Source organism: Phascolarctos cinereus, unplaced genomic scaffold (assembly GCF_003287225.1).
Source record: "Phascolarctos cinereus isolate Bilbo 61053 unplaced genomic scaffold, phaCin_HiC Scaffold_3;HRSCAF=262, whole genome shotgun sequence".
In the NCBI taxonomy this organism is placed as follows: Eukaryota; Metazoa; Chordata; class Mammalia; order Diprotodontia; family Phascolarctidae; genus Phascolarctos; species Phascolarctos cinereus.
Genome location: NW_027555736.1, coordinates 34,941,507 through 34,964,823, shown reverse-complemented (window position 1 = coordinate 34,964,823; position 23,317 = coordinate 34,941,507). Strand labels below are relative to the sequence as shown.

Below are 23,317 nucleotides of genomic sequence, written 5' to 3'. Positions count from 1 at the left end.
CCGGGTAATAAAGCCTTCAAAGAAGGAGTTTAGACAACTTCCTCCATGAGCTTTAACTTAAAACCCCCTTAAGTACTTTCTAATATCAAATCTAAGGAGATGCAATTAAAATTCTTTGTAGTTCTATGCTCTTTAGAAATACAGAACACTATTATCCATAGGATAGACCCTAAACTATTATTGAGATAATGGTTGGGTGATTTCTGTGCCTTCCGCACCCCCAGCCTAAATAATGCCACTTTCTTTAACTTTTCATGATTAATTTTTATAAGAAAGTTTTCATCATTATCTGCTGGACCGATACCAAACCCTCTATAGCTCCCTGAGGAGAGGAACGGAAACCTAAACAGAATATACGCAAGTACGCGCTTGTCTACTGCCAAGGAGGGCACTCTGAAGAACCTGGGGGCAACTAGCTACTATCATCTTATTTATACCCTGGTCTGTTCCATTCACCTTTTTTTTTTTTTAACAACAGTGCTCCATTGTTGAATCGTATTCTCTAGTCAACAATGTCTTAAACCTGTTTCTATTGTGTTCACAGAAATCCTTTCCATACTTTGTAATTTGTGCCCCCCCATTCTTAAAAAAAAAGAAACTGCCAAAGAAAAGCCAATTGTTTAAGAATACGTTAGTTGGTGAGGCACCAGCCTGCTTTCTACATCGCTGACAATCGGAAATGCAGTTACTTTTCCTCTCAATTTTTCTTCTTTCTGAAACAGGCTTCTTTCTTCTTTGTCTTGATAAATAGTGACCACCAGAGGGCACTTACACTGATGAATACTGAACATATGGGAAAATTACTCACTCTGGGCCTGTCTGCACTGCTGAATTCGCACGGGAAAATCATAAATGCCCAAAATAGTGTGGCTTTTGGAAACTGCCAAAATCTACAGAGATTTCACTATAACTGATGATAAAACAATTTGATAGTACTAGTAATTTTCTACCGCCAGTTTTCAAAGAGCACGTAATAGCAAGGTGGAAATAATTAAGTGTGATTTTTTTTCCCCAAAAAGAATCATTTTGCGGTAAAGAGATGGCCTAAGTAATCCTTGTACTTCTTCTTGGCCTTTGTTTTGTCGCTAGAAATGAGAGTTGCCAGGTTTATACTGCTTTACGATTTGCCAACAGCTTTCTTCATCATAACCCTTTTAGGCAAGTAGTGAAACTATTATTATCTCCATTTTAGAGATGAAGAAACTGAGGCTCAAAGGCATGTGATGAGTTGGCCAACATCACAAGGGCTAGTATCAGGTCTCCTGATTCCAAAGCCAAAGCTCTTTCCCTTCAGCACACTGATACAACAGCTAGAGCTCTAGAATTAGAGTGGAGAAGACCTGGGGTCACACCCTCCCTAAGATACTTATTAACTATGTGGTCCTGGGCAGTCACTGAGCCTCTGTGTGCCAGTCTCCTCACCTGTAAAATGGGTAAGATGGTATCTACCCCACAGGGTTGTTGTGAGGACTAAATAAGATGATGTTTAGAGTGCAAGCCTTCAACTGTTATCTAAATGCTCATTATTATTCCTAATCAAGTTTCTAATTGATCAAATTACTTTAAACAAAAAAAAGGTAAAAGATAGCATTATAAAATGTACTCCCAAAATATGCTTCACTCACCTACAAAATGGGCTGGGAACAGTGGGTATCACATAACAAATCCCCCCATTCAGGCAAAATGACCTATGACTAGGGCCACAGGGCTCTTCATGATCTAGAAAAGAAACAAATACAGAACACAGAAAGGCAATTAAGACATTTTGGGTATATAGAGAGAGAATTATATTTTTCTTAACACAATGGTAAAAAGCAATCCATTTCTTAGATTTAAGCATTTAACCTATCAACAAGCATTTAAGAGCCTACTATGTGCCAGGCATTATGCGAAGGCATTGGGATATACCAAGACAAAAATGAACCAGTCCTTGCCTTCAAGGAGCTTACACTCTATCAGGAGAAAGAGTGAGCTGAGAGAAAGAGATAGATGTGAGATACATTGTGGATGTGCAATTGAAAACTGCTCAGATTTCTGCAGTGAGGGAGAGTAAGGAGTTGGGGACAGGTCCAGGTTTGTGAACTTGGTGGTACCCTTAAGAGCAATAAGTAAGAGGGAACAGTTTTGGGGAAAAGATAATGAGCTTTGTTCTGGATATGTCATGTTTGAGATGTCCATGGGGCATCCAGTTGGAGATGCCCTATAGGATGCAGGTGATATGGGACTAGGTCCCAGGAAAGTGACTAGGGCCACATAGATCTGAGAGTCATCTGCATAAAGATAATTATGGAATCTTTGGAAGCTGATAAGGTAAGAAAGAAGCCTAAAAGAGAAGAGAAGGTCCAAGACAGAGCCTTGGGGGACACCCCCAGTTAGGATGCATCTATGAAATGGATGATGACGTAAGAGAGAGCAGCATCCTGAAAACCCAGACAGGAGGGAGCATGAAGAAGCTTAGGTTAACAGTGTCATATCCAGGAGAGGACAAGGAGAATGAACATGGAGAAAAGGCCATAGGATTTGGCAATTAAGGCATCAGTGGCAACTTTGGAGAGGGCAGTTTCAGTTCATCAGTGATGTGGGAAGCCAGACTGGGAGTGAGGAGAGAGAGCGGAGACATTATCTACAGATGGCTTCTCCTAGGAATTGGCCAGGAAAGACAGGACGGACACTGGGTTATAGCTTACTTCACTCCCTCTCCTCTCGCTCAACTCAGCACAATCCACTTCTGGCCTCGGCATAAAATTTTTCTCTCCCAAAGTTTCCAGTGATCTCTTAGTTGCCAAATCAGATGATCTTTTCTCTTTCCTACATTTCTCAACCTCTCTGCCACCTTTGTTTCTGTTAAGTACCCCTTCTGCCTGGATATCCTCTTCTCTCTAGAATTTCATGACATTTCTCTCTTGCTTCTCCTACATCCTAACTTAGTATCCACACTGCCTCCCCTGCCAACTGTGAGTTCTGGCCTGGGCCCCCTTCTCTCTCCAGTTTTTCTGCTTAGTGACCTCATCAGCTCCCCAGGGTCAGTTACCTCCACACAGATGACTCCCAGATCTACATTTCCAGCATTATTTTCCCCCTTAGGCTCCAGTCGCATATTGGACATTTTGAATTGGATATCCTGTAGGCATTTCAAATTCAACATGACTGAAATAGGAAACAGAATTCATTCATTCTCCCTAACTCCCCACAGATCAACCCCCAATCTGAATTTTCCTATTTCTCAAGGCACCACAATCCTTGCAGTCTTGGAAATCTCGCTCCCCCTCACCACATATATCCGAACTGTCGCCAAGCTTTGCCAGGTTTACGTCAACAATGTATCTCCCATCCATCCCCTTCTCTTCACTCATAAGACCCTGATTCAGTCCCTCATCACCTTTCATGTGGGCTACTGCAAAAGCCTACTTCCTAACCACTGTTCCTGCCTCAAGCCTTTCCCTTCTCAATCCATTGTTCACACAGACACCAGTTCTATCCTAAAGTGCGTTTCTGATCATGTCACTCTCCTGCTCAATAAATTCCAGGACACCCTATTTTCTCTAGGATGACATACCAACTCTGCTGTCATTTAAAGCCTTCATGGCCGGGTTCCAACATACTTTTGCAAGCTTGTTATATTGGCTGTCCCAAAAGTTTGAGTGCAGCTTTAAACTTTAATAACAAAACCATACTAAAACATTGGGAACATCCTGTGTGTTACACCTTCTATAGTCCAGCCAGGCTTTCTGTTCTTCACACTTGACACTCAATCTCCCACCTTTGTGCCCATGCATAGAATACACTGCTCTGTCTCTTCAGAATTTGTAGCTTTTTTTTTTTTTTGGCTAGGCAATGGGGTTAAGTGACTTGCCCAGGGTCACACAGCTAGTAAGTGTTATGTGTCTGAAGTCAGATTGAACTCAGGTCCTCCTGACTCCTGGGCTGGTGCTCTATCCACTGTGCCACTTAGCTGCCCCTGTAACTTCTTTCAAAGCTCAGCTCAAATACTTTCTCCTTCCTACATGAGGCTTTTCCTGATCTCCAGCTCCTCACACCCCCTGGGAAATTAACTTGAGTTTATTTTGGTGTATCTATTGTTTCTCCTGATAGAATGGAAGCTCCTTGAAGGTAAGGACTGTTTCACTTTGAGATTTGTATCTTTACTGCCAAACCCAGCACCCAGCACATAACAGTATTTAATAAATACTTATTGATGAATTGACTGATTTATAATTCTTTATTATGAAAATTAATGATAATTATTTATATTAATTATAATAATTTATAATTATCATTCAGGGCAAAACCTTCCAGGTTTTGAAAAGTGGATGACCTTTGGTGGAAAATTAAATTAAAAGTCAAATACAAAAAAGTCCTAGACTTAGGCACTGAGAAGAATCTGGTTCATTATATTATGAATCCAAAGGGGTAAAAATATAAGGAGAAAATAGCTGTCAGTTCAGCAATTCCACAAAGTATATGTTACCTGGTTGCCCAAAATTAAAAGCCAGAAGAGGAGAAGCTAAATGAGCAAGTTTATTTTTAAACAAAGATATCATATTCTCTTAAGCAAATTCTTAATTGAATGTTTTTAACAACCCAAAGAGGTAGCTGAAAAGTTGCATAGTAAAGGTAACATTAATTTAGAATCCTAGGAGCCAAATCCTGTAAGTATTCCAACGAGGGTGGGACATAACTACATATAACTTCTCAGACAAAATCTGCATCTTTGTTTTTCCTAGATCACAACCAGACATGTCTGAACACCGAATATTTTCCCAACAAAGAAAACTGATCTAACCTGAATCACTATCTCTGAATCTATTTTTATTCTAATTTCATTAGTCTGTTGATTAGGAAGCTGGTATCAGAGATAGAATAAATTAGAAGTTACTTTTATGAGTAAACCCAATAAAATATCTAAGTCTCAAATATTCCTATTATACCTAGGATTATTTTGTAAACCTTCAATATTCCAGCTATTGCAACCAACTTCAGATTAAGGTGGCTTTTCATTTCGAGAAAAATGTTTTTAGTTTTATAAATATACCAAATGCTTATAGAAACATTTTATACATTTGATTTAAAAAAAATAAACTTACAAGAAATTACCTGTTGGCATCTTATTTTGAAAGTGGTATCATTCCTGGTCAGAAGGTTAGGGTTTAAAAACAGCACCTGAAAAATGTTCAAATTTCAGCATCTTCCTTCCACAGGGTGATAAGATGGACAATGCATTAAAATCACCCCTTAAAAGCTAATTCATGCAAAATAACTAGCCCATTTGTATTTATAATGTCATTAGTAATTAGATGGATTGAATAGCATATATTAAGCACCAAGCAATACAGCTCACTGAACAGGGAAACAAAAGAAATGTGCTTTTATGAACTAATTCTACTGACCTGACAAGTTGAACTATTGCTTAGCTAAAAAGAATTCCTCTTTGAAGAGATTTGGGAAAGTATTTAGCACTTTCGATAGCAAAAACATATGGAATTATACCAATACTTTGCTTTCCTTGCTAAAATCCAAACGTTTAGAGTCTGTTTGCTTTCTTATGAACAATTTAATTTGACTTTCTATGTTCTACTAGAAGGGTCAATTTTTTATTTTTAAAATATATTTCTTAACTTTTCTACTTTACTGCAAAGGGAACTTTTCACAGCCCACTTAAGACTCAGGTCTTATGATTCCAACCAAGTCCTATTGGGGGAAAAAAACAAACCTGTCTCACCAGCCCACATATATGCTTTCTTTTAAAACTTTTTTGATATCTAGTAAAGCAAAGTCCCTAACGAGAAAGCCCAGCCGAGACAGGCTTACACACAAACCGAGTCACTGAGAGGCACATTTGAAATGGTTGTCTGTACTTACATTAGGAACCTTAGCGGTCAATTCTATTTGGTAAGGGGGGGTTCCCGTCTTTGCGTTCCTTGCTAGGGCTTAAAACAACTGTGAGTCAACAGCTCCAGTCCTGACACAGGTGGCTTTCCAAGGTCTCCACCCACAGGCAGGCTTCCTGCCCCGCATAGGCATGCTTCTCTCAACTCTACCTCTGCTCTGAAAATCAAACTGTTCCAAGAAGCAAACTGGCGACAGCCCAGGAGAGTTTTCAGCAGAAATAGCTTACCTTAGGCACAAAAGAGACTTGCCGCAGGAGAAAGAGGGTCAGAGGTTTCCAAAGACTGGGGACTCGGACAGCCGGGGCTTGCATTTTGTAACTGATGTCAAAAAGCTGACTCTCATAGTTGCAGGGTTCATCGTGGGCGAGGCTGAAAAGCCGAAGGTGGAGGTGTGCCCGGAGGTCGGCTACAGGCCGGGAAGGAAACGCCCCCATTTGTTGTCCACGTGGTCAGTATTGCCAAAGGACCAGAGTCATCTTCAGGAAAGAACGCGTGCTGCCGCTGGAACTTCCCCATCCGCCATTCAGCGTTTGCATGATCGCGGGCCGTGACCCCGCCGTGGTGACCTTGCATTTCTGGTAGCCTCTGCCTGGGTAATCCAGGAGGGAGAAATGCAGGAGATAGACTGTGTGCCAGGTGCTGCTCATTTCCACAGGTTCTTAAAAAATGGGGGGGGGGCAGATGTGGCCCCAAAATGAAGGTGATTAAATAAGACATGGTTGTTTTGTTTCTAACAGGAAAAAAAGTGGGGGAAACAAACCATAACATTGGTTACAGAATCCTAGATCTGGACGGGGCCTCAGAGGCCAGATCACAAATTTAGAGCTGAAAGGGACCTTAGAAGCCACTAAGTCCAATCCCCTTATTTTACAGATGAGGAAACTGAGGCCCAGAGAGGTGACTTGCCCAGGGCCACACACAGAGGCAGGACTTAAACCCAGGTCCTCCCAACATCAAGTCCAACAGTCCATCAGTCAGTAAACATTTATTAGGTGCCTGCTATGTGCCAGGCACTGTGCCCAGGACTGGGGATACAGAGAAGGTAAAAAATGGACCCTGCTGTCAGGGAACTCACAGCTTAATGAGGGAGACGACATGCAATTCTATCTACTACGTCATTTTTGCTTTACAAATTTTTCTTGCACATTTTACAACCGAGATTCAGGAAAAGAATGACAGACTATGGTGTATCAGTGACTGCTGTGTCATTACTGGGAATTAAACAAGCATTTCTTAAGTACATATTATGTGTTTGACACTGCGCTAGGTACCTGGGACACGAGGACACAAATGAAATAGGCCCTGCCTTCAGGAAGCTTACTTTCTATGGGGAAACAGCATCTACACTTATTGGCTGTAAAACATTAAGGGAAGCAGCTACAGGGTCATTTGGGAAAGGGAGGGACTTGAAGCTGGGGGGAGGGGCAGCTAAGCAAAGTCTAATGTGGGAGGTGGACCTTTGAAAAGGGAGGCGCTGGAGCAGGCAGAGGAGAGATGGGAGAGCCTCTCTGACTGGGGGAGAGACCGTGCTAAGGCAGAGAGGCAGGAACGCAAAGGGATAGCAAAAGGTTCAATGTGATGCCAAGGGAGACCGACAGCCTGGAAATAACGACACACATGTAGATGACGGCGTTCAAAGGAAAAAGGTATCAAGAAAGTCAGTGATACTTACTAGCTGTGTGACCCTGGGCGAGTCACTTAACCCCAACTGCCTAAAAAGAAAAAAAAAAGTCAGTGATATTTGTGAAAACCCAGATGGATTTGGAAGGCAAAAATCCATTATTTATTGTTATTATAGTGTGAAAAATGATATTTTTTGACAATTTAAATCAGAAAGTAAGCTGTTGGAATTTTATGATTTTATTAAAAATTTACTCTAGATTTTGCTGGCTTCTTTATTTATCTACAGGAGCCTGGCCAATGAGGGCCCAGTCCCAAGAGTCGTGGCCACTCTGTGATCCTGTTTCTAGGTATACACAATGCAGGCCCCCGTTTTACTGTGGAACATGTGCTAGGACATTCTAGAACTCAGCAAACCTCTACCTTTCTACAAGAGGGCTGTCCCAGCTGCTTGTCCGCTCTCTCTGAAATAATTTCCCATTTACACTGCATCTATATCTTCCATGTACAAAACTGTTTGAGGATTGTCTCCCGCATTAGAATTGAGTTCCTTGAGGTCAGGGGCTGGGTTTTCGCCCTTCTTTGTATTCCTAATGTATATTACCATACTCAGCACATAGCAAGGGTTTCATAAATACTCTTTGACTGACTGGGTCCCCTGGTTCCCATCTACTTGGGCTGAGGGTGCATGTGTTCCCTGGTGGTGACTGAGGCAGGGGCTTGTGTAAGCCTCTAGGAGGGAAGAGAGGCAGCAGTAGTGAGGACAGCAGCCAGCCAGGCTACAACCTCATGAGATTTCCAAAGGCCCAAGGACTGGAGTCCATACTAGAGTTTACTGCTGCTACTTGGACCAATGTGCCAGTGAATCTCCATGTTTCTGCAAATAAGGAAGCACCTTTGTCCATCAGCTACACACATTCAGAATTGACCTTGGTGGGGAGGAGCGGAATGCTATGTAGAAACTCTTAAGTTTGAGCTTACCCAGGGTAGCTAGGTGGTACAGTGGATAGATAGAGCACTGGCCCTGAGGTCAGGAAGACCTGAGTTCAAATCCTGCCTCCGAGACTTACTAGCTGTGTGACCTTAGACAAGCCACTTAACCCCAATTGCCTTTAAAAAAAAAAAAGCAAGGAATGCTGAATGAAGTGAGCAGAACCAGGAAAACACTGTATACAATAACATTATTTGATGACCAACTTTGATAGACTTAGCTCTTCTCAGCAATGCAACGATCTAAGATAATTCCAAAAAACTCAAGATGGAAAATGCTATCCACATCTAGAGAAAGAACTATGGAGTCTGAATGCACATCAAAGGATACTATTTTTCCTTTTCTTTTTTTGTTGTTTTTTCTTTCTTGTGTTTTTTCCTTTGGTTCTAATTCTTCTTTACAACATCACTAATGTATAAATGTGTTTAATATGATTGTAAGTGTATGGCCTATATCAGATTACATGCCGTCTTGGGGAGGGAGGGAGGAGGGCAATGAGGGGGAGAAATTTTTTTTTTTGCTTTTAGGCAATGGGGGTTAAGTGACTTGCCCAGGGTCACACAGCTAGTAAGTGTCAAGTGTTTGGTCTGAGGCTGGATTTGAACTCAGGTCCTCCTGACTTCAGGGCCAGTGCTCTATCCACTGCGCTGCCTAGCTGCCCCGGGGAGAAAATTTAAAACTCGAAATCTTATAAAAGTGAATGTTGAACACTAACAATAAATGAATAAATATTTCTTAAAAATCAAGGAAGTTTGAGCCCACCCTCCTAGGAGGACTGAGGTGCTATTCTTGCCTGGGTTTGGAGTGTGTGTGTGTGTGGGGGGGTGTTTGTATTTCTGTTCTTGCTAAATTCTTTTCAGTAAATATCTCTTTGGTAAAAGCTAATTGATGTTAATTGATTAAACTGATAATGAGATTGGAGAGAACTACATGAAAAACACATTGCTAGCATTCCAAAGACACCCCAGCCCAACCCCTCAAGAGGAGCTATAGGCAGTCTTGCTCGAGTGAGGGAGGGGAGCCCAATTTATCAGTGTGAGAGGGAACTGAGATGAGGGCTTTGGTCTCTACACTTGTATTGGTGGAGGGCGTTAATTATGCAATCGTAAATTAAATGAATGAAACTAGGAAAAAAGTAGGCCATGGTAGATATTCACACAACTTCCATCACGCATGGGCAGCTAGGTGGTACAGTGGATAGACTACCAGGCCTTGGAGTCAGGAAGGTCTGAGTTCAAATCCAGCCTCAGACACTTACTAATGTCTGACCCTGGGCAAATCACTTAGCCCTGTTTGCCTCAATTTCCTTGTCTATAAAATGAGCTGGAGAAAGAAATGGCAAACTGCTCTATTATCTTTGCCAAGAAAACCCCACGTGGGGTCATGAAGAGTTGGACACGACTGAAACAACTGAACAACAAAAACTTCACGTTTGCTTCCACTGAACTCTGCTAAAGTGGACGGCTCTGCCTGTACCTATGGACGGTGCTGAAGAGTCAGATTATTGTAGCCTGGGCGTGAAAGGAGGAGTCAGGGAAGGGATCTTGAACAGCATTTCACTTGAGCTCTGGCCGGTCTGGCTACAGGAGGCTGCGGGGTTTCCCTTCACATAATCATGTCAGGTATGCGAAGCATCCTGATGGCTGTCTTTTCTACACCAGGACTTGGAGCCCAACAACTGGCGGCAGGAGTGAAGATGGAGGCTACCACATGCCTGAGGGAACTCCTGAAAGCTGATGTTAGACCCTGCTCAGCAGCCCTTGCCTTCAAAAATGCCAAGACTTTGCAAAACAACAAAGAATGCTCTTTCTCTTGTAAAAGCCTTCCATTAATGACAGCAGTTTGAGGATCAGTGTTATTTTAATGAAGTCAGACAGAGCAGATTGAAGAGCCCCATAAGCACTGTCTTACAATTGTACAGGGTGTCCCAAAAGTCTTGGTGCAGCTATAAGCTGCACTTCTAAATTATTAATTTATTATTATTATATATTATTAATTTCTAAATTATTAGTGTTGGTGCTTATTAAAGCAGTGACACCAACACTTTTGGGACATCTTGTGTGGTTGGATATTTAATTATCCAGACGCGAAACTGAACGGGAAAGGAGTGCTGGATCTGGCATCAGCAGAGACTTGGGTTCAAATTCTCACTTGCTATTTGTTACCAGTGTGACCTTGGGCAAGTCGCTTGACTTCTGACCTTTAGCTCTTCCTCTATAAAATAAAAGGATTGCACTAGATAGCTTCTAAATCCCTTCGAGAATTAGTTCTATGACAGGATCCTATTCATCATGGTAAAATGAAAGCAATGCTATCAATTAGTTAATAAACATTTATTAAATGCCTACTATATTCCAGGCACTGTCCATAGCACCTATCTCACAGGGTTGTCCTATGGGTCAAAAGTGATAATGGGGAGCTTTGCAAACTTGAAAGTGCTATATAAATGTCTGCTGTTTAATCCAATTAAACAATCATTTATTACTATATGCCAGTTATGCTCTAGGGATTGGGTATGTAAGGACAAGAAGACAGAAAGGAAAAGGACCCTGCCTTCAAGGAGAAGACATTCTATTGGGAGGGGAGGGCGGATGGTGGTGGTGATGGCAACATTTACGCAGAAAATTAAAGATGAAATATATTTTTAAAAGTTATTTTCTAGGTGAGGGTACCAGCAATTGGGGTAGGAATTCAGAAGGCCTTCCCAGAGGAAAGGACACTTGAGTTGAACTTTAAAGAAAGCTAGGGATTATGGGAGAGGAAGGTGTTGAGGGAGTGCATTCCCAGGAGGGCAGACAGAGGGACAGCAACGGCACATGAAACACCACATACCTGGAAGAGTATGCAGGCCAGTTTGACCAGAACACAGAGTGCATGACAGAGAGTGATACGTAATAAGCCTGAACAGGCTGGCTGGAGCCAGGCTGTGAAGGACTTCAAAGCCAAAACAAGAATCTGCATGTAAACCTAGAGGTAAATGGGAGTCATTGGGGTTTCTTAGCAGGGGAGAGATGGGGTCAAATTATTACTTTAGGATGGTGAATTTGGCAGGTGTGTGGAGGAGAGAGAGACTGGAGGCAGAGAGGCCTTGGATGGGAGGTTAGTCCAATGGTGCAGGAAAGAAAAGAAAAGAGCCTTAACTGGGGTGGTAGCCATGTGAGTGGAGACAGATGGGAGAGAAATGGTGGAGGTGCCAAGACAAGCCTTGGCAACCCATTGGAGGTGATGGGGGAGGAAAAGGAAAGAGTCAAAGATGAATGAGTTTGAGAACCTGGGTGATTGGAAGCATGGTGGTGCCCTCAACAACGATAGAGAAGTTAAGGAGAGGGGATGCAGTTTGTCTGGGCAAGTTGTAGTTAAGATGCCTAGAGGAGATCCAGGTAGAGCTATTCAAGTGGCTGTGGCGATATGGGCTCGAAGGTCAGTGCACAGATTGGATCTACATAGTTGAACCCATTATAGCTAAAGAAATGAGAGGGAGAGGGAGAAGAGGGAAGAGGAGGAACACAGAAAGAGAGAGAGGGAGAGAGGGAGAGAGAGAGAGAGAGAGAGAGAGAGAGAGAGAGAGAGAGAGAGAGAGAGAGAGGAAGAGAGAGAGAGAGGGAGAGAGAGGAACAGGGAGAGGGAGAGAGGGAGAGAGAGAGAGAAGAAGAAGAAGAAGAAGAAGAAGAAGAAGAAAAGAAGAAGAAGAAGAAGAAGAAGAAGAAGAAGAAGAAGAAGAAGAAGAGGAAGGAGGAGGGGGAGGAGGAGGAAAGGAGAGAAGAGAAGAGGACCCAGGGGAGAGCTTTTGGGCACATCCACAAATGGTTAGGATAAAGACAGCAATCCTGTAAAGGAGACTTAGGAGGACACATTGTACAGTTTACATAATCATAGCTTATATTTCTGTAGGTTATAAGGGTTATGCAGCATTTTTCTCACGACAATCCTGTGATGTAGGTCCTGAAATATAACTAGGCTCTTTTTACAAATGAGGATAAGGACACCCAGAAGTGAAGCAATGTGCTCAGGGTCACACAGTTACTAAGTGTCACCTGGGATATCAGCCCAGGGCTCCTCAGCCCAAATCCCCTTTGAACAACTCCAGACTGCCTCTCCTTTATAGCAATCATTTCAGATGACATAAGAAAATAAGAGATGTGTAGGAATTGTTTTCTATCTTACTTAGGAAACCTGATTATAGCAAAAACTTATTGAGATCAGCAGTTCTTGAAGTATGATCTGCAGATGCCTGGGGGTCCCTGGGACCATTTCAAGGGGTATATGAGGTCAGAACTGTTTTCATAATACTGCTAAGATGTTCTAATGTCTAATATGATAAGTACATATATATCCCATTTAAACAAAATTTTGGGGGGAGTACTCAATAATTTTTAAGAGTGTAAAGGGGTCCTGAGGACAAAAAATTTGAGAACTCTTGATTTAGATAGATATGATCTGAGATCAGCCCAAGCTGTCACCTCTTAGGGACACTGCAGTTTCTACCTTTGTGAGGAACAAGAAGAGGCCCAGTTTTCACTCCTTTATTCTCATTTGTGAGAGAGAGTACTTGGGCCAAAATGATATCTATCCACTACACGCCAAATCCTTGCAGTCTACTGGTATGATGCTCTTTTTGTGTGATTCAGAATAAAATTCACTTTATTTGCCCTCTAGGATGGAAATAGTCCCACCCAGGATTGGAAGGATAACAGTTCACTTACTCTTGGCCATCTTAGCCTCTTATTCCACAAAAGACAGTCATGGAGAGCAAACAAACATTTATCAAATGAAATCGGGTAAGTTACATATAGTTTAGATTAGACAACAGAATACACAAGAATCAGGAAGCTCTGTGACCCAGGAACGAGGAGAGAATAATCTCACCTGAGAAGTCCCCTCCTATAAGTCTCTGAGGATGCAGGTACTGGGAATAGAGGCATATATTGGGGTGCCAACTTTCTCCGAATGCCTGTCTCCTTGAACTCGGCTTCTCTCTTTCCCAAATCTCTTTACCACTCTGAAGTCACATTTCCCTTCCATACACAACCTCAGTGAACTGCTCAAGCCTGCCTGGATGGGCTGTTATATCTAATTTACTGATGTTTAAGATTTTCTTAATAAAACAATCATGATAATCATGAGCTTAGACATCTTATTTTTTTCCTATAGGCAATTAATCTTGGCTGCCAGGTCAAGAGACCCTACTGAAAAATGATGATGATGATGATGATGATGATTATATAAACATGAGCACTCCAAGTCCGATGCTTGGTCCACTACTATGCCCCTAGTTGCCTGGAATGGTAAATACTTGTTGAATGAATAAGTTTTATCATGTATTCAAAGGCAATAAGTAACATAATTATATAGGCCATGTGGCTCTCTTATTCTGTTGCATTCATGATAAGCATTTGAAAAAAAGATTACCATGGAGATAATTGTACCTCATGTACCAAAATCTGTTGCACAAAGTGAGGAGGTAGAAAAATTCTGTGAGGACCCAATAAGATCCTCTAAATTAAGTCAACATACACGTACTTTAACAATCAGTGATTTCAGTGGAAAAGTAAGCATAGAGGAAGAGGAGGAAAATACAAATATATTTAAAAGGTGATGGGAGCCTGCACTTTGATGGTGAGGGGTGGGGTGAGCAGATAATAAGGCAGCTGAGGTAGGTTGAAGCCAGATTCTGAGCACTTCATATGCCAAACAGAAGAATTCGTATTTGAGCCTAGGTGTTAAGAAGCCACTGGAAGTCATTGAGTTGGGGAGTGACATGGAAAATCATGGTGGCATCTGTGTGGTAGACAGATTGGAGAAGGAAAACCATTTGGGAGACTCACAGTAGTTCAAGCAGGAGATGATCAGGACCAGAATGAAAGTGGTGGGCGTATGAATAGAGGATGGATCTTTTCTGAAAGATATTGTGGAGGTAGAAACCGCAAGAGCTGATTGGATGGATGAGGTGAGAGGAAGTGAGGAGATAAAGATGACACCAAGGGCTAGGACTCATATGACTAGAAGCATGGTGGCCCTCAACAGAGGCAATGCCAAGTTGTAGAGGAAAGATTGGAATTGCAGGATGTCTCGTTGGAGATGTCCAGGTGGCAGTTTTAATTTTGGCACTTCAATGGAGCTCAGAATAGTTGGTTTGGGAGTCATCTGCACAGAGGTCAGGATACCCCAGAAAGGGGATGAGATCACTTGAGAGAGAGAGAGAGTGTACAGAAGAAAACCCAGGACAGAGCCTTGGGCACAGGACACCATGGTGATCCAGCCAAAGGGTCCAATTAGGAGATAACAGACAGGTAAGAGGAAGACTCAAAAAGGAGAAGGAAACTACTAGGAGGGGTGGTCAGTAGTTTCAAATGCTGCAGAGAGGTTGCTAAGGATGAGGACTAAAAGAAAAGCAACAAATTCCCTTCTTTTTCTTGAAAAGAGGACATTTGTTCCTCTGCAGTCACACAACACCTCTCCTATTGTCCAAGCTTCTTGAAAATCACCCATAAGTGCTCACCAACTCTTTCAGGTCTCTGGGATATCTATAGTTCATGCAGCCTAGTCACTTAAACTCATCCAGGGTAGCTGAGTGCTCTTTTATGAACTCTGTGCTTATTTTGGTTATCAAGGGTGAAGGATCTACCTTCTCTGTTATGGGTGCCCCATCCATCCTGAGCAATGGTCCCATTCCTTCTTTGATCCTCCTCTTTTCTTCAACACAGCTTTAGAAACCCACAAAACCCAACAACTAAACATCATTTTTGGTGTCTTTCACTCATGTCAGCTCAGGCTAGCTCCTCTTTGCATCAAGTGGACTGTAGTATACTCTGATGACCGTGTTGCTTTTGTTCTTCATATACCTGTCCTTCAGGCTCCATGGTCTTCTTCTGATGCTCTTCATTCAACCGCTTTCCACCATGCCTTCCCTCTCTGGTTCCTGTACCCCTTCACACTTGTGTACTTTTCATTATCTACACCACTCTGCCACACCATCCTCACCCATCTTGTTCCATTGAATTAGGTCATTCCAGATCCATGCTCCAGATCTGGGTCTTCTCTTACCAAGTCTCAGTGATACCTATGAGGTCAAATTTAGATCCTTCTGTTACAAACTCTAGTTTATTCTTTCCTGCTACCTATTAATACATAAACATCTTAGGCCGTGAGTTTTATTGTTAGCTCCTTTCTCAGATTCTGTCTCCTTTAAATTTCTGGATGAATAATTCTCCAGAGCTATTCTTCCTACATTTTAGCCACTCTCCACGGTATCTGGTTTGGAGGATAATGCATACAGCAGGCAGTTTTCCCCCCTCTCATTCCTTTTCCCATTTAAATCCCTTTTAATTAGATCTGCAAGATTCCAGGCAAATCCATTAAATTTTTTACTGATATCTTTGGTTTTTATATTTCCAAATATAGCCCTCTCTCTCCTTTCTAACTCAGTGAACCATCCCTTAAAATAATGAACAAAAAATTGGGGGGGGGGGCTTTTCAGCAAAATTAACCAATACTTCAGCCCAGTATGACTGCATACGCAATGTTCCACACCTATGTTTCTCCACCTCTGAAAAAAAAAAGGGGGGGGAGGGAAGTACATTTTCTTGGCATTTTTTTCTGGTTCTAAGCAAGGTCATTACAATTCTGCAGCATTCAGTTTCACTTTTTTGGAGTTTCTATCTACCTTGTTATAGTCATCATGTATGTCATTTTCTTGGTTTTTCCTTTTTCATTCTACATTGGCTTGTATACATTCACTATACTTCTCTTAATTCTCCATTATTTCTTAAGGCACAGTAATGTTTCATTACATTAACAGATCACAATTTATTTAGCTGTTCCCCAGTTAATGGAAAACTACTTGTGTCTAGTTCTGATGATCCATCTTACCAATCACTCAATACACATTTATGAAGTACTTACCATATGCCAGGCAATATGCTAAGCGCTAAGGACACAAAAAGAAGAAAAAGAGTTTCTGCCCTCAAGGAGCTCACAATCAAATGGGGGAGACAACAGGCCTACAGATATGTACAAATTAGCTATATGCAGGATAAATAAGAAATACTTAACAGTGAGAAGACACTAGAATTAAGAAGGGTTGGGAAAGTCTTACCAGATTTTGCTGGGTACGCTTCATCCCTGGCTAGAAACTCATTGTTTCTGTCGTTTAGGTCATGGTCCAGAAATCCAAATTCTGCTTTCAGATACCATCATCCTAGTTATCTGCTCACTTCCCAAACTTGCCTTTCTCTTCTGCAGCCCTTGGAGCACCCTCTATCCCCTTTTATGTGTCTTCGGTTTTCTGGTCCAAGCAATGCTTTCTAAATTCCTTCTGGTCATGTTATTGGTGCTCATGTTTATCACCATCCAGTTTGACAAGTCTTTTGAGATTCTCTGTCTGGTCCTGACCACATGCCTTGGGAAGACAAGGCTTGGCAAGCATTCCTCTCCATTATTGTTATCAGCTCGACAAAGAGTGCCCCTCAGCCAGAAGTCGACAATTCCCACAATGCATCTCTTCTTCTTATTAGATGTTTTTTTCCCTGATGGCAAGTGCCAATCATCAACAAACATCTATTAAACATCTGGTGTATGCCAGGCATTATGCTAAGCTCAGGTGATACAAAGACCATAATGCCAAAACAATCTCTACTCTTGAGAAGCTATCATTAATCCTTAGTACAACTGCATCTCCTTCCTTTTTGGAGGGTCCAGCCCTCTTCTCTCCAGAAAGGCCTTTATATCTGTTACCTAGCTCCAAGTGCTCAAGGAGACATCCTTTTTCCCTTTCTCTTCTGGGTCACATTCTTCTACCCTCTAGTCTCTTGATGTAGGTCAAGTACTCCCCTCTACTTCTTCAGATCTTGTTTCTTTATTTTCCCATAAACAACCTTTTTTTTTTCTTTTGAGCACTCCATTCTCCCACTGAGACTGCCCCAATGGGACTGACTGGTCAAGCCTTGACATTCACAATGCTTAATTTGTCTCGGGTTATTCCATGGGCTTGTCATCAATTGTTTTAGGGCTGGAAGCCTGCGGCATTGGTGTTAGCGTAAGTATTACAGTGTCCTTAGATGTTAAGGTTGCCCAATAAAAAGTCAACTGCATCCAAGAGCAATAGAGTATTAATTGCTGGCATGTTCATTGTCTCGAAATGAGAGATGAAAAAAACCCATCATTTCAATTGCTGATGCAGCCAGCATACAACTGACTCAATCAGACTGTTTCAACATGTACCCACAATCAAATAATCACATCATATCCTCTATAAAACAGAGTTAATACTACTTTCACAACCTTCCTCCCAGGTTTGTTGTGAAGAAATTGCTTTATAAATTGTAAAGTGCTATTGAAATGTGAGCTTAATTATCTAAGATAAAAAAAAGTTGGATTTTAATCATCCAGTTAAGCACCTCTGAGAGAGAAAGAGACTGAGATAGAGAGAGATTAAGAAAAAGTAAGAGAGATGGAAAGTAAGAGATATTGAGTGAGACAGAGAGAGAGAGAAAATAAGAGACTGAGAAAGTTAAAGAGATTGAGAGGACACAGAGAGAAAATAAAAGAGATTGAGAGTAAGAGAATGTAAGAGTTTGAGAGACAGAGAGACCAGAGAGAGAGAGAGATTGAGAAAGTAAGAGAGGGAAAGTAAGAAAAATTGAGAAAGGAAGAGAGAGAAAGTGATTGAGGGAGAAAGTAAGAGATTGAGAAAGAAAGTAAGAGAGATTGAAAGAAAGTAGAGAGACAGAAAGAGACTGAGAAAGTAAGAGAGATTAAAAGTAGAGAAAGAATGTGTGTGTGAGAGAATTTTAAAATAAATTATATACTCTCAGTTTCAATAACATGGGTCATGAAAAGTTATCCCAACTTTTCTGTATGGAAGAGAACATTTTCATTTTGTTTCTACATTTAATAGTGAGTAAAGAATTAACATTTGATTTGAAAGCAGTTCCTGTACTGCATATAATATGAGATGGGGGAAACAAAATCCTAGAATCAGAGGCTCTGGGTAGAAATGCTGCCTTTCATACTTGCTTCTGTGGCATTGGGCAAGTTGTTTGGTCTCAGTTTCCTCATCTGTAGATAGGCTACCTCATGGACTCTAAGGTCACTCCAAACACTAAGTCTGTGATGAGATTTGGAGCTAGAAGACTTTGGAGATCATCTAGTCCAATATCTTCCCTTTGCCGGGGAGGAATCTGGGAGGTGACCAGAAGGCCACAGCAGCTCATACGTGGGGTTCATGCTGTTTTCTTGTTCTCCAATGCCATTATTTTATCCTTTCTCATTAAAGGTAACAGTGAAAACACACCACAAAGCATGTAGTTCAATGGGCAGGAATTTTTCATTTCTAGGTATTTGAATGAGAAGTATTTTTACTTGGAAACATTCAATAGTACATTAGAATCTTATTCAGGATATTGCTTTAAAAAATTTTTTTTAATTGAATTGCTTTTGATTCTATTCCAGGGTATTTCCCAACTTTTCTTCAGGTATTTGCTAAGGCACCCCTCTCCCCAGAAAGAGCTGAGATTTGGTAGTCAGTCGTTAAGCTAGAAGAGAAAATGGAAATGCCTGATCATCGGACAGCAATTATGGTTTTCTCTGTGACATGGGTTCATCTGCATGAACCACTCAGGCAATGCTGTGCAGTATGAAGTCTTGTGACTATGTAAGCCATTGATGCCTATTTGGTTTTGGAATCATTTAGATTAATTGAGTTGACAATCCACATGGAAGACCAAGTGGAACAATTAGATTGGAGAATAAGCATTCAGCACCATAAAAAATGAATGCCTTCACTTATCTAATGGTGGTTCCTTTTCCTCATCTCCAATTTCCTTCCTTCCTTCTTTTTTTCCTTGTCCTCTTCCTCCTCCTTCTTCTCCTCTCTCTCTCTCTCTCTCTCTCTCTCTCTCTCTCTCTCTCTCTCTCTCTCTCTCTCTCTCTCTCTCTTTCTCTCTCTCTGTCTATCTCTGTCTCTCTGTCTGTCTCTGTCTCTCTTTGTCTCTCTCTTCCCTTCCATTTAATCTCATTTCCATTCCTTTAATACTAAGCAAGGATGAGATATAAGCTGCCTGCCTATCCCAATACCAGCAAAAGAAGCAAGATGGTACGGTGTGAAAAGCACTTGGCTCTGGAGCCAGGGGATTTGGTCCAGTCCCACCTCTGATGCTCTCCACTCATGTGACTTTAGGTAAGTCACTTCATCTCGGTGGCTCTGCTTCCTCACCATATAATGAGGGGCAATAGAGCTGTGAGGGGGAAGGCGTGAACTGCCCTGAACAGCATAACATTTTCCAGACCTTCCCACCTTGCCAGTTCCAAGGCTAGTCAGTCCCACAAGTATTCCTCAGATGCACATCCCAAGGATTTTGGAGGCAGGGCAAAGGTTCCTTGTATATGTTATCTCCTTGACTATACCATAAGCTCCAGAGAATGTCTTATACTCCTTATACCTGTCAAGCCCAAGCACATAGTAGGTGCTTGGTAAGGACAATCATAACTCATTCTTATATAAGACTTTCAGGTTTGCAAACTACTTTCCTTGCAACAGTCCTGAGAGGGGGAAGGTGGAAGCATTGCCATCCCATGATGCAGCTGGTAGCCTAAGACCAGAGACTTGCCCCCAGGATAGCTACAGAACATCAGAGCGAGGACTCAAATCCCAGGTCAGCTGCCTCTGAATCCAGTTCTGTTTCCATTACTGGCTGATCATTGCCTGAATCTATTGGACCTGTCCATTTCTGCATTTCACTATAATCAGGAGCCCTTGCATGACTGTGACAGACATTTTGCTTTTAAACAAGAATTGCCAGTATTTCCATATATTTTCATTTCATTTGTGGATTAATCAAGAGCAAAGTGTAAGGATCAACACCACGCAGCTCCATAAGTCCACAAGGACAAGATAATGTCCTTTATTTAGCACAAGCTTTCCTAAGCACATGCTAAATTAAAAGGATGGTCTCATGCCTCACACAAACACACAAAAATCTCATATGGAATGAACAGGAAGAACCATGCAGGAGAAAATGTCGGTCACTGATACTCCTACCAGCCTCCCTTGTACAGGTCCTACAGGTTCTTCTGGTTCATGCTGGCTGCTACCAGTCATATCTTGTGTCAAAAGGGTAAAGTTCAACAAGAGAAACCTTTCTGGAGCCTCATATTGCAAGGGAAAGCTATGCCTTTGCCTTTTCCCATATTTAATATAGGGAACTACCAGTAAGAAAGACTCTGAGAAAACTAATGTCAAATCTAAGAGATGGACAGGGAAGGAGGTCAGTGAGACTTCCCACCCATTTCAATCCTTGGAATATGGAGGTCAATCTAGGCATCCACGATGGTCCTTCAGTGTCCTTCATTCTCTCTACAATTCTCAGGGTTCTGGGATATAGTCATGTAGCATAGTGCCTGGAATATAGTAAGCAGTTAATACTCATTGAATGAATGAATCAAAGGCAAGCCCAGGAAGAGATTTTTAAAAACATCCTCCACCAAAGCATGGAGCTCATCTTCTCACTGTCCCCCACCCCAAGGTTCCTGTTTTTATGACGTCCCCTCTCTTTTTCCTTGGCTCTGTGTCTATGTCACAAGATGATGATGACAATGCTGAAAACACATTTTCCAATTACATAATTCAATCCTATAAATATTCATTAGGAACTTGCTATGTGCCACAGACTGCACTGAATGTTAGGGAAATCTAAGGATAAATGAGATACAGCTATCGTCTTCAAAGAGCTTATACTCTAGTGGGGAGTGATGGAATGGATAGACAGATAGGCAGGCAGATGGATACATCTATGGATGGATGGATGGATGGATGGATGGAAAGGCAGACAAATGGATGGATGGATAGATACAAAGATAGACAGACAGATGTTTTGACAGATAGATACAAAGATAGAAACAAATTAGAATATAAAAATTAAGACTACAAGGTGCTATGAGATCTTTTGGCACTGTAGATCTGTTATTGTCCAGATAATTGCCCCTTAATTATCAACAATAAGCAATCAACAAACATTTACCAAGCAGCTGCTTTGTACAGAGCAATGAAGGATCTGTCAAAGCTGTAGATGCTGACGGAATGTGGCTAGTTAGACCAATCACTTCACACATTTGCACTGTCAGCACTAAGATCTGATGAAATTGACAGCATATTACCTGAGAATAGGTAATTGATTAAGTTATTATTTATTAAGTGCTTACTATGTCCCAGGCATTGTGTTAAATGCTGGGGATACAAATACAAGCCAAAAAAAAAAAAAGACAGTCTTTGCCCACCAGAAGTTCACATTCTTTTTTATTATTTTTATTATTATTATTAGGCAATTGGAGTTAAGTGACTTGCCCAGGGTCACACAGCTAGTAAGTGTCAAGTGTTTGGTCTGAGGCCAGATTTGAACTCAGGTCGTCCTGACTTCAGGGCTGGTGCTTTATCCACTGCACCACCTAGCTGCCCTAGAAGTTCACACTCTAATGAGGAAAGACAACATATGAAAGGGAGCTGAAAAGGGGAGGTATCAGAAGTGTTCTGGTAAATGTTTAACAACCAACTCTATGGGGGAGGGTAATATACAAATCACTTAAGTTTAATTTGTAGTATTAACATTTTCTCCACTGCTTTCTTATGTCTAGACAGTCAACAACAACAACCAAATAAATAAATTGAGCACAGACGTGTATCCAGATTTCAAAGATGTAAAGGATCAGACTGGAAATTTAACAATCAGCTCTCTCCAGCCAGTACAAGCTGACTCTAGCACAACTTTGAATTTTACCTCTGGAAGTAATCCACATTGGGGCATGGTGTCGAAATCCAAAGAGTCTGAAGCAGAGCTGAAAGGTGAATGAAGGTTAGCCAACCTCGGCCCTAAAATGGAGATTCTGGGAGGGACTCACCAATGGCTGGCATGGTGGAGGGATATTCCAAACTGAGACGGCAGCTGAGACATGGAGGCAAAGTCCAGAGTGTCAGAAGCAAAACCAGGAGAGAATGAAGGTGATTCTTCATTTGTTTGGACTTTAGGCAGGGTTCTTTCCAAGCCAGTGGCAAATGCCTTAAGTGAATACACATCTTCCTGTTCAATGCCCCAATCTGAGACCAGCTGTCTGAAAACACAGTTCTCAGTAACTAGGAGCTCAGTATAACATTATTTACTACGAAGTAAAATTCGACATCACATGATTCTATCTCAAATCACATTCGAGAGGGTTTTGTCACTGGCTACCAAAAACACCTAAGTATAAAGTGTCCCTGCTAGGAGAGAGCCTAAGATTCCTCAAAATGATGCTTCATCATAACAGAAGGGCCCACATTTATTTAGCATAGTGCCTAGAACATAGTAGGTGCTTAGTAAATGTTTATTGATTGATTGATATGCATCAATGTCGAAATGGCAAAATGTGAGTCAGGTAAAGAGAGAGTCCTCAGGTATTCGATGTTGCTTGCTATTTGTGTTAGAATATTATCTGAAACAGGAGTGTGCTAATTTTAGCAACTCTTAAAATTTGTCTCATGAACACAGCAGAGAGATGTTTTCTATCTTAAAAAAAATTTTTTTTGCCTGGAAACAGGTAATGCAGGTGGCATTTTTCCCTTCAATATTACACCCACCATGTCTGCTTGATAATTTTGATTTTATTAAGCTATTCTGCATGACCAATCATTACATCTAGAATTGTCTAGAGTAAATAATTTTTCACGTCTGATTCTCTTGATTTCTTATTTGAACATATTCAACCCAATTGTGTTTTTAGGATTTGCAGAAACAAATTTCTTCTCCTTATTTCTGCCTGTCCTGAAGGGGCAAAGGACAAACTAGCTGAT

At 41.4% G+C, this 23,317-nt stretch overlaps 1 protein-coding gene across 5 annotated transcripts in view; it reads right to left on the bottom strand.

The window, feature by feature from the left end:
- NRG4 (neuregulin 4) overlaps positions 1-6,402 on the bottom strand; it is a 54,381-nt gene extending 47,979 nt beyond the window's left edge. The window contains exons 1-3 of one of the 5 annotated variants that reach the window (XR_002322273.2): positions 6,116-6,392; positions 5,085-5,160; positions 1,626-1,719 (exon numbers count right to left, since the gene is read on the bottom strand). Coding sequence is in view for 4 of the 5 variants with exons in the window: in XM_020975997.2 (XP_020831656.1) it covers positions 1,626-1,719; positions 5,085-5,160; positions 6,116-6,322 (377 nt within the window). In the remaining variant the exon portion in view is untranslated. Of the gene's footprint in view, positions 1-1,625; positions 1,720-5,084; positions 5,161-6,115 lie in introns of all 5 variants that reach the window. The other 4 variants (XM_020975997.2, XM_020975998.2, XM_020975993.2 and 1 more) reach the window with 4 other exon arrangements.
- Between the last annotated feature and the right edge of the window lie 16,915 nt (positions 6,403-23,317).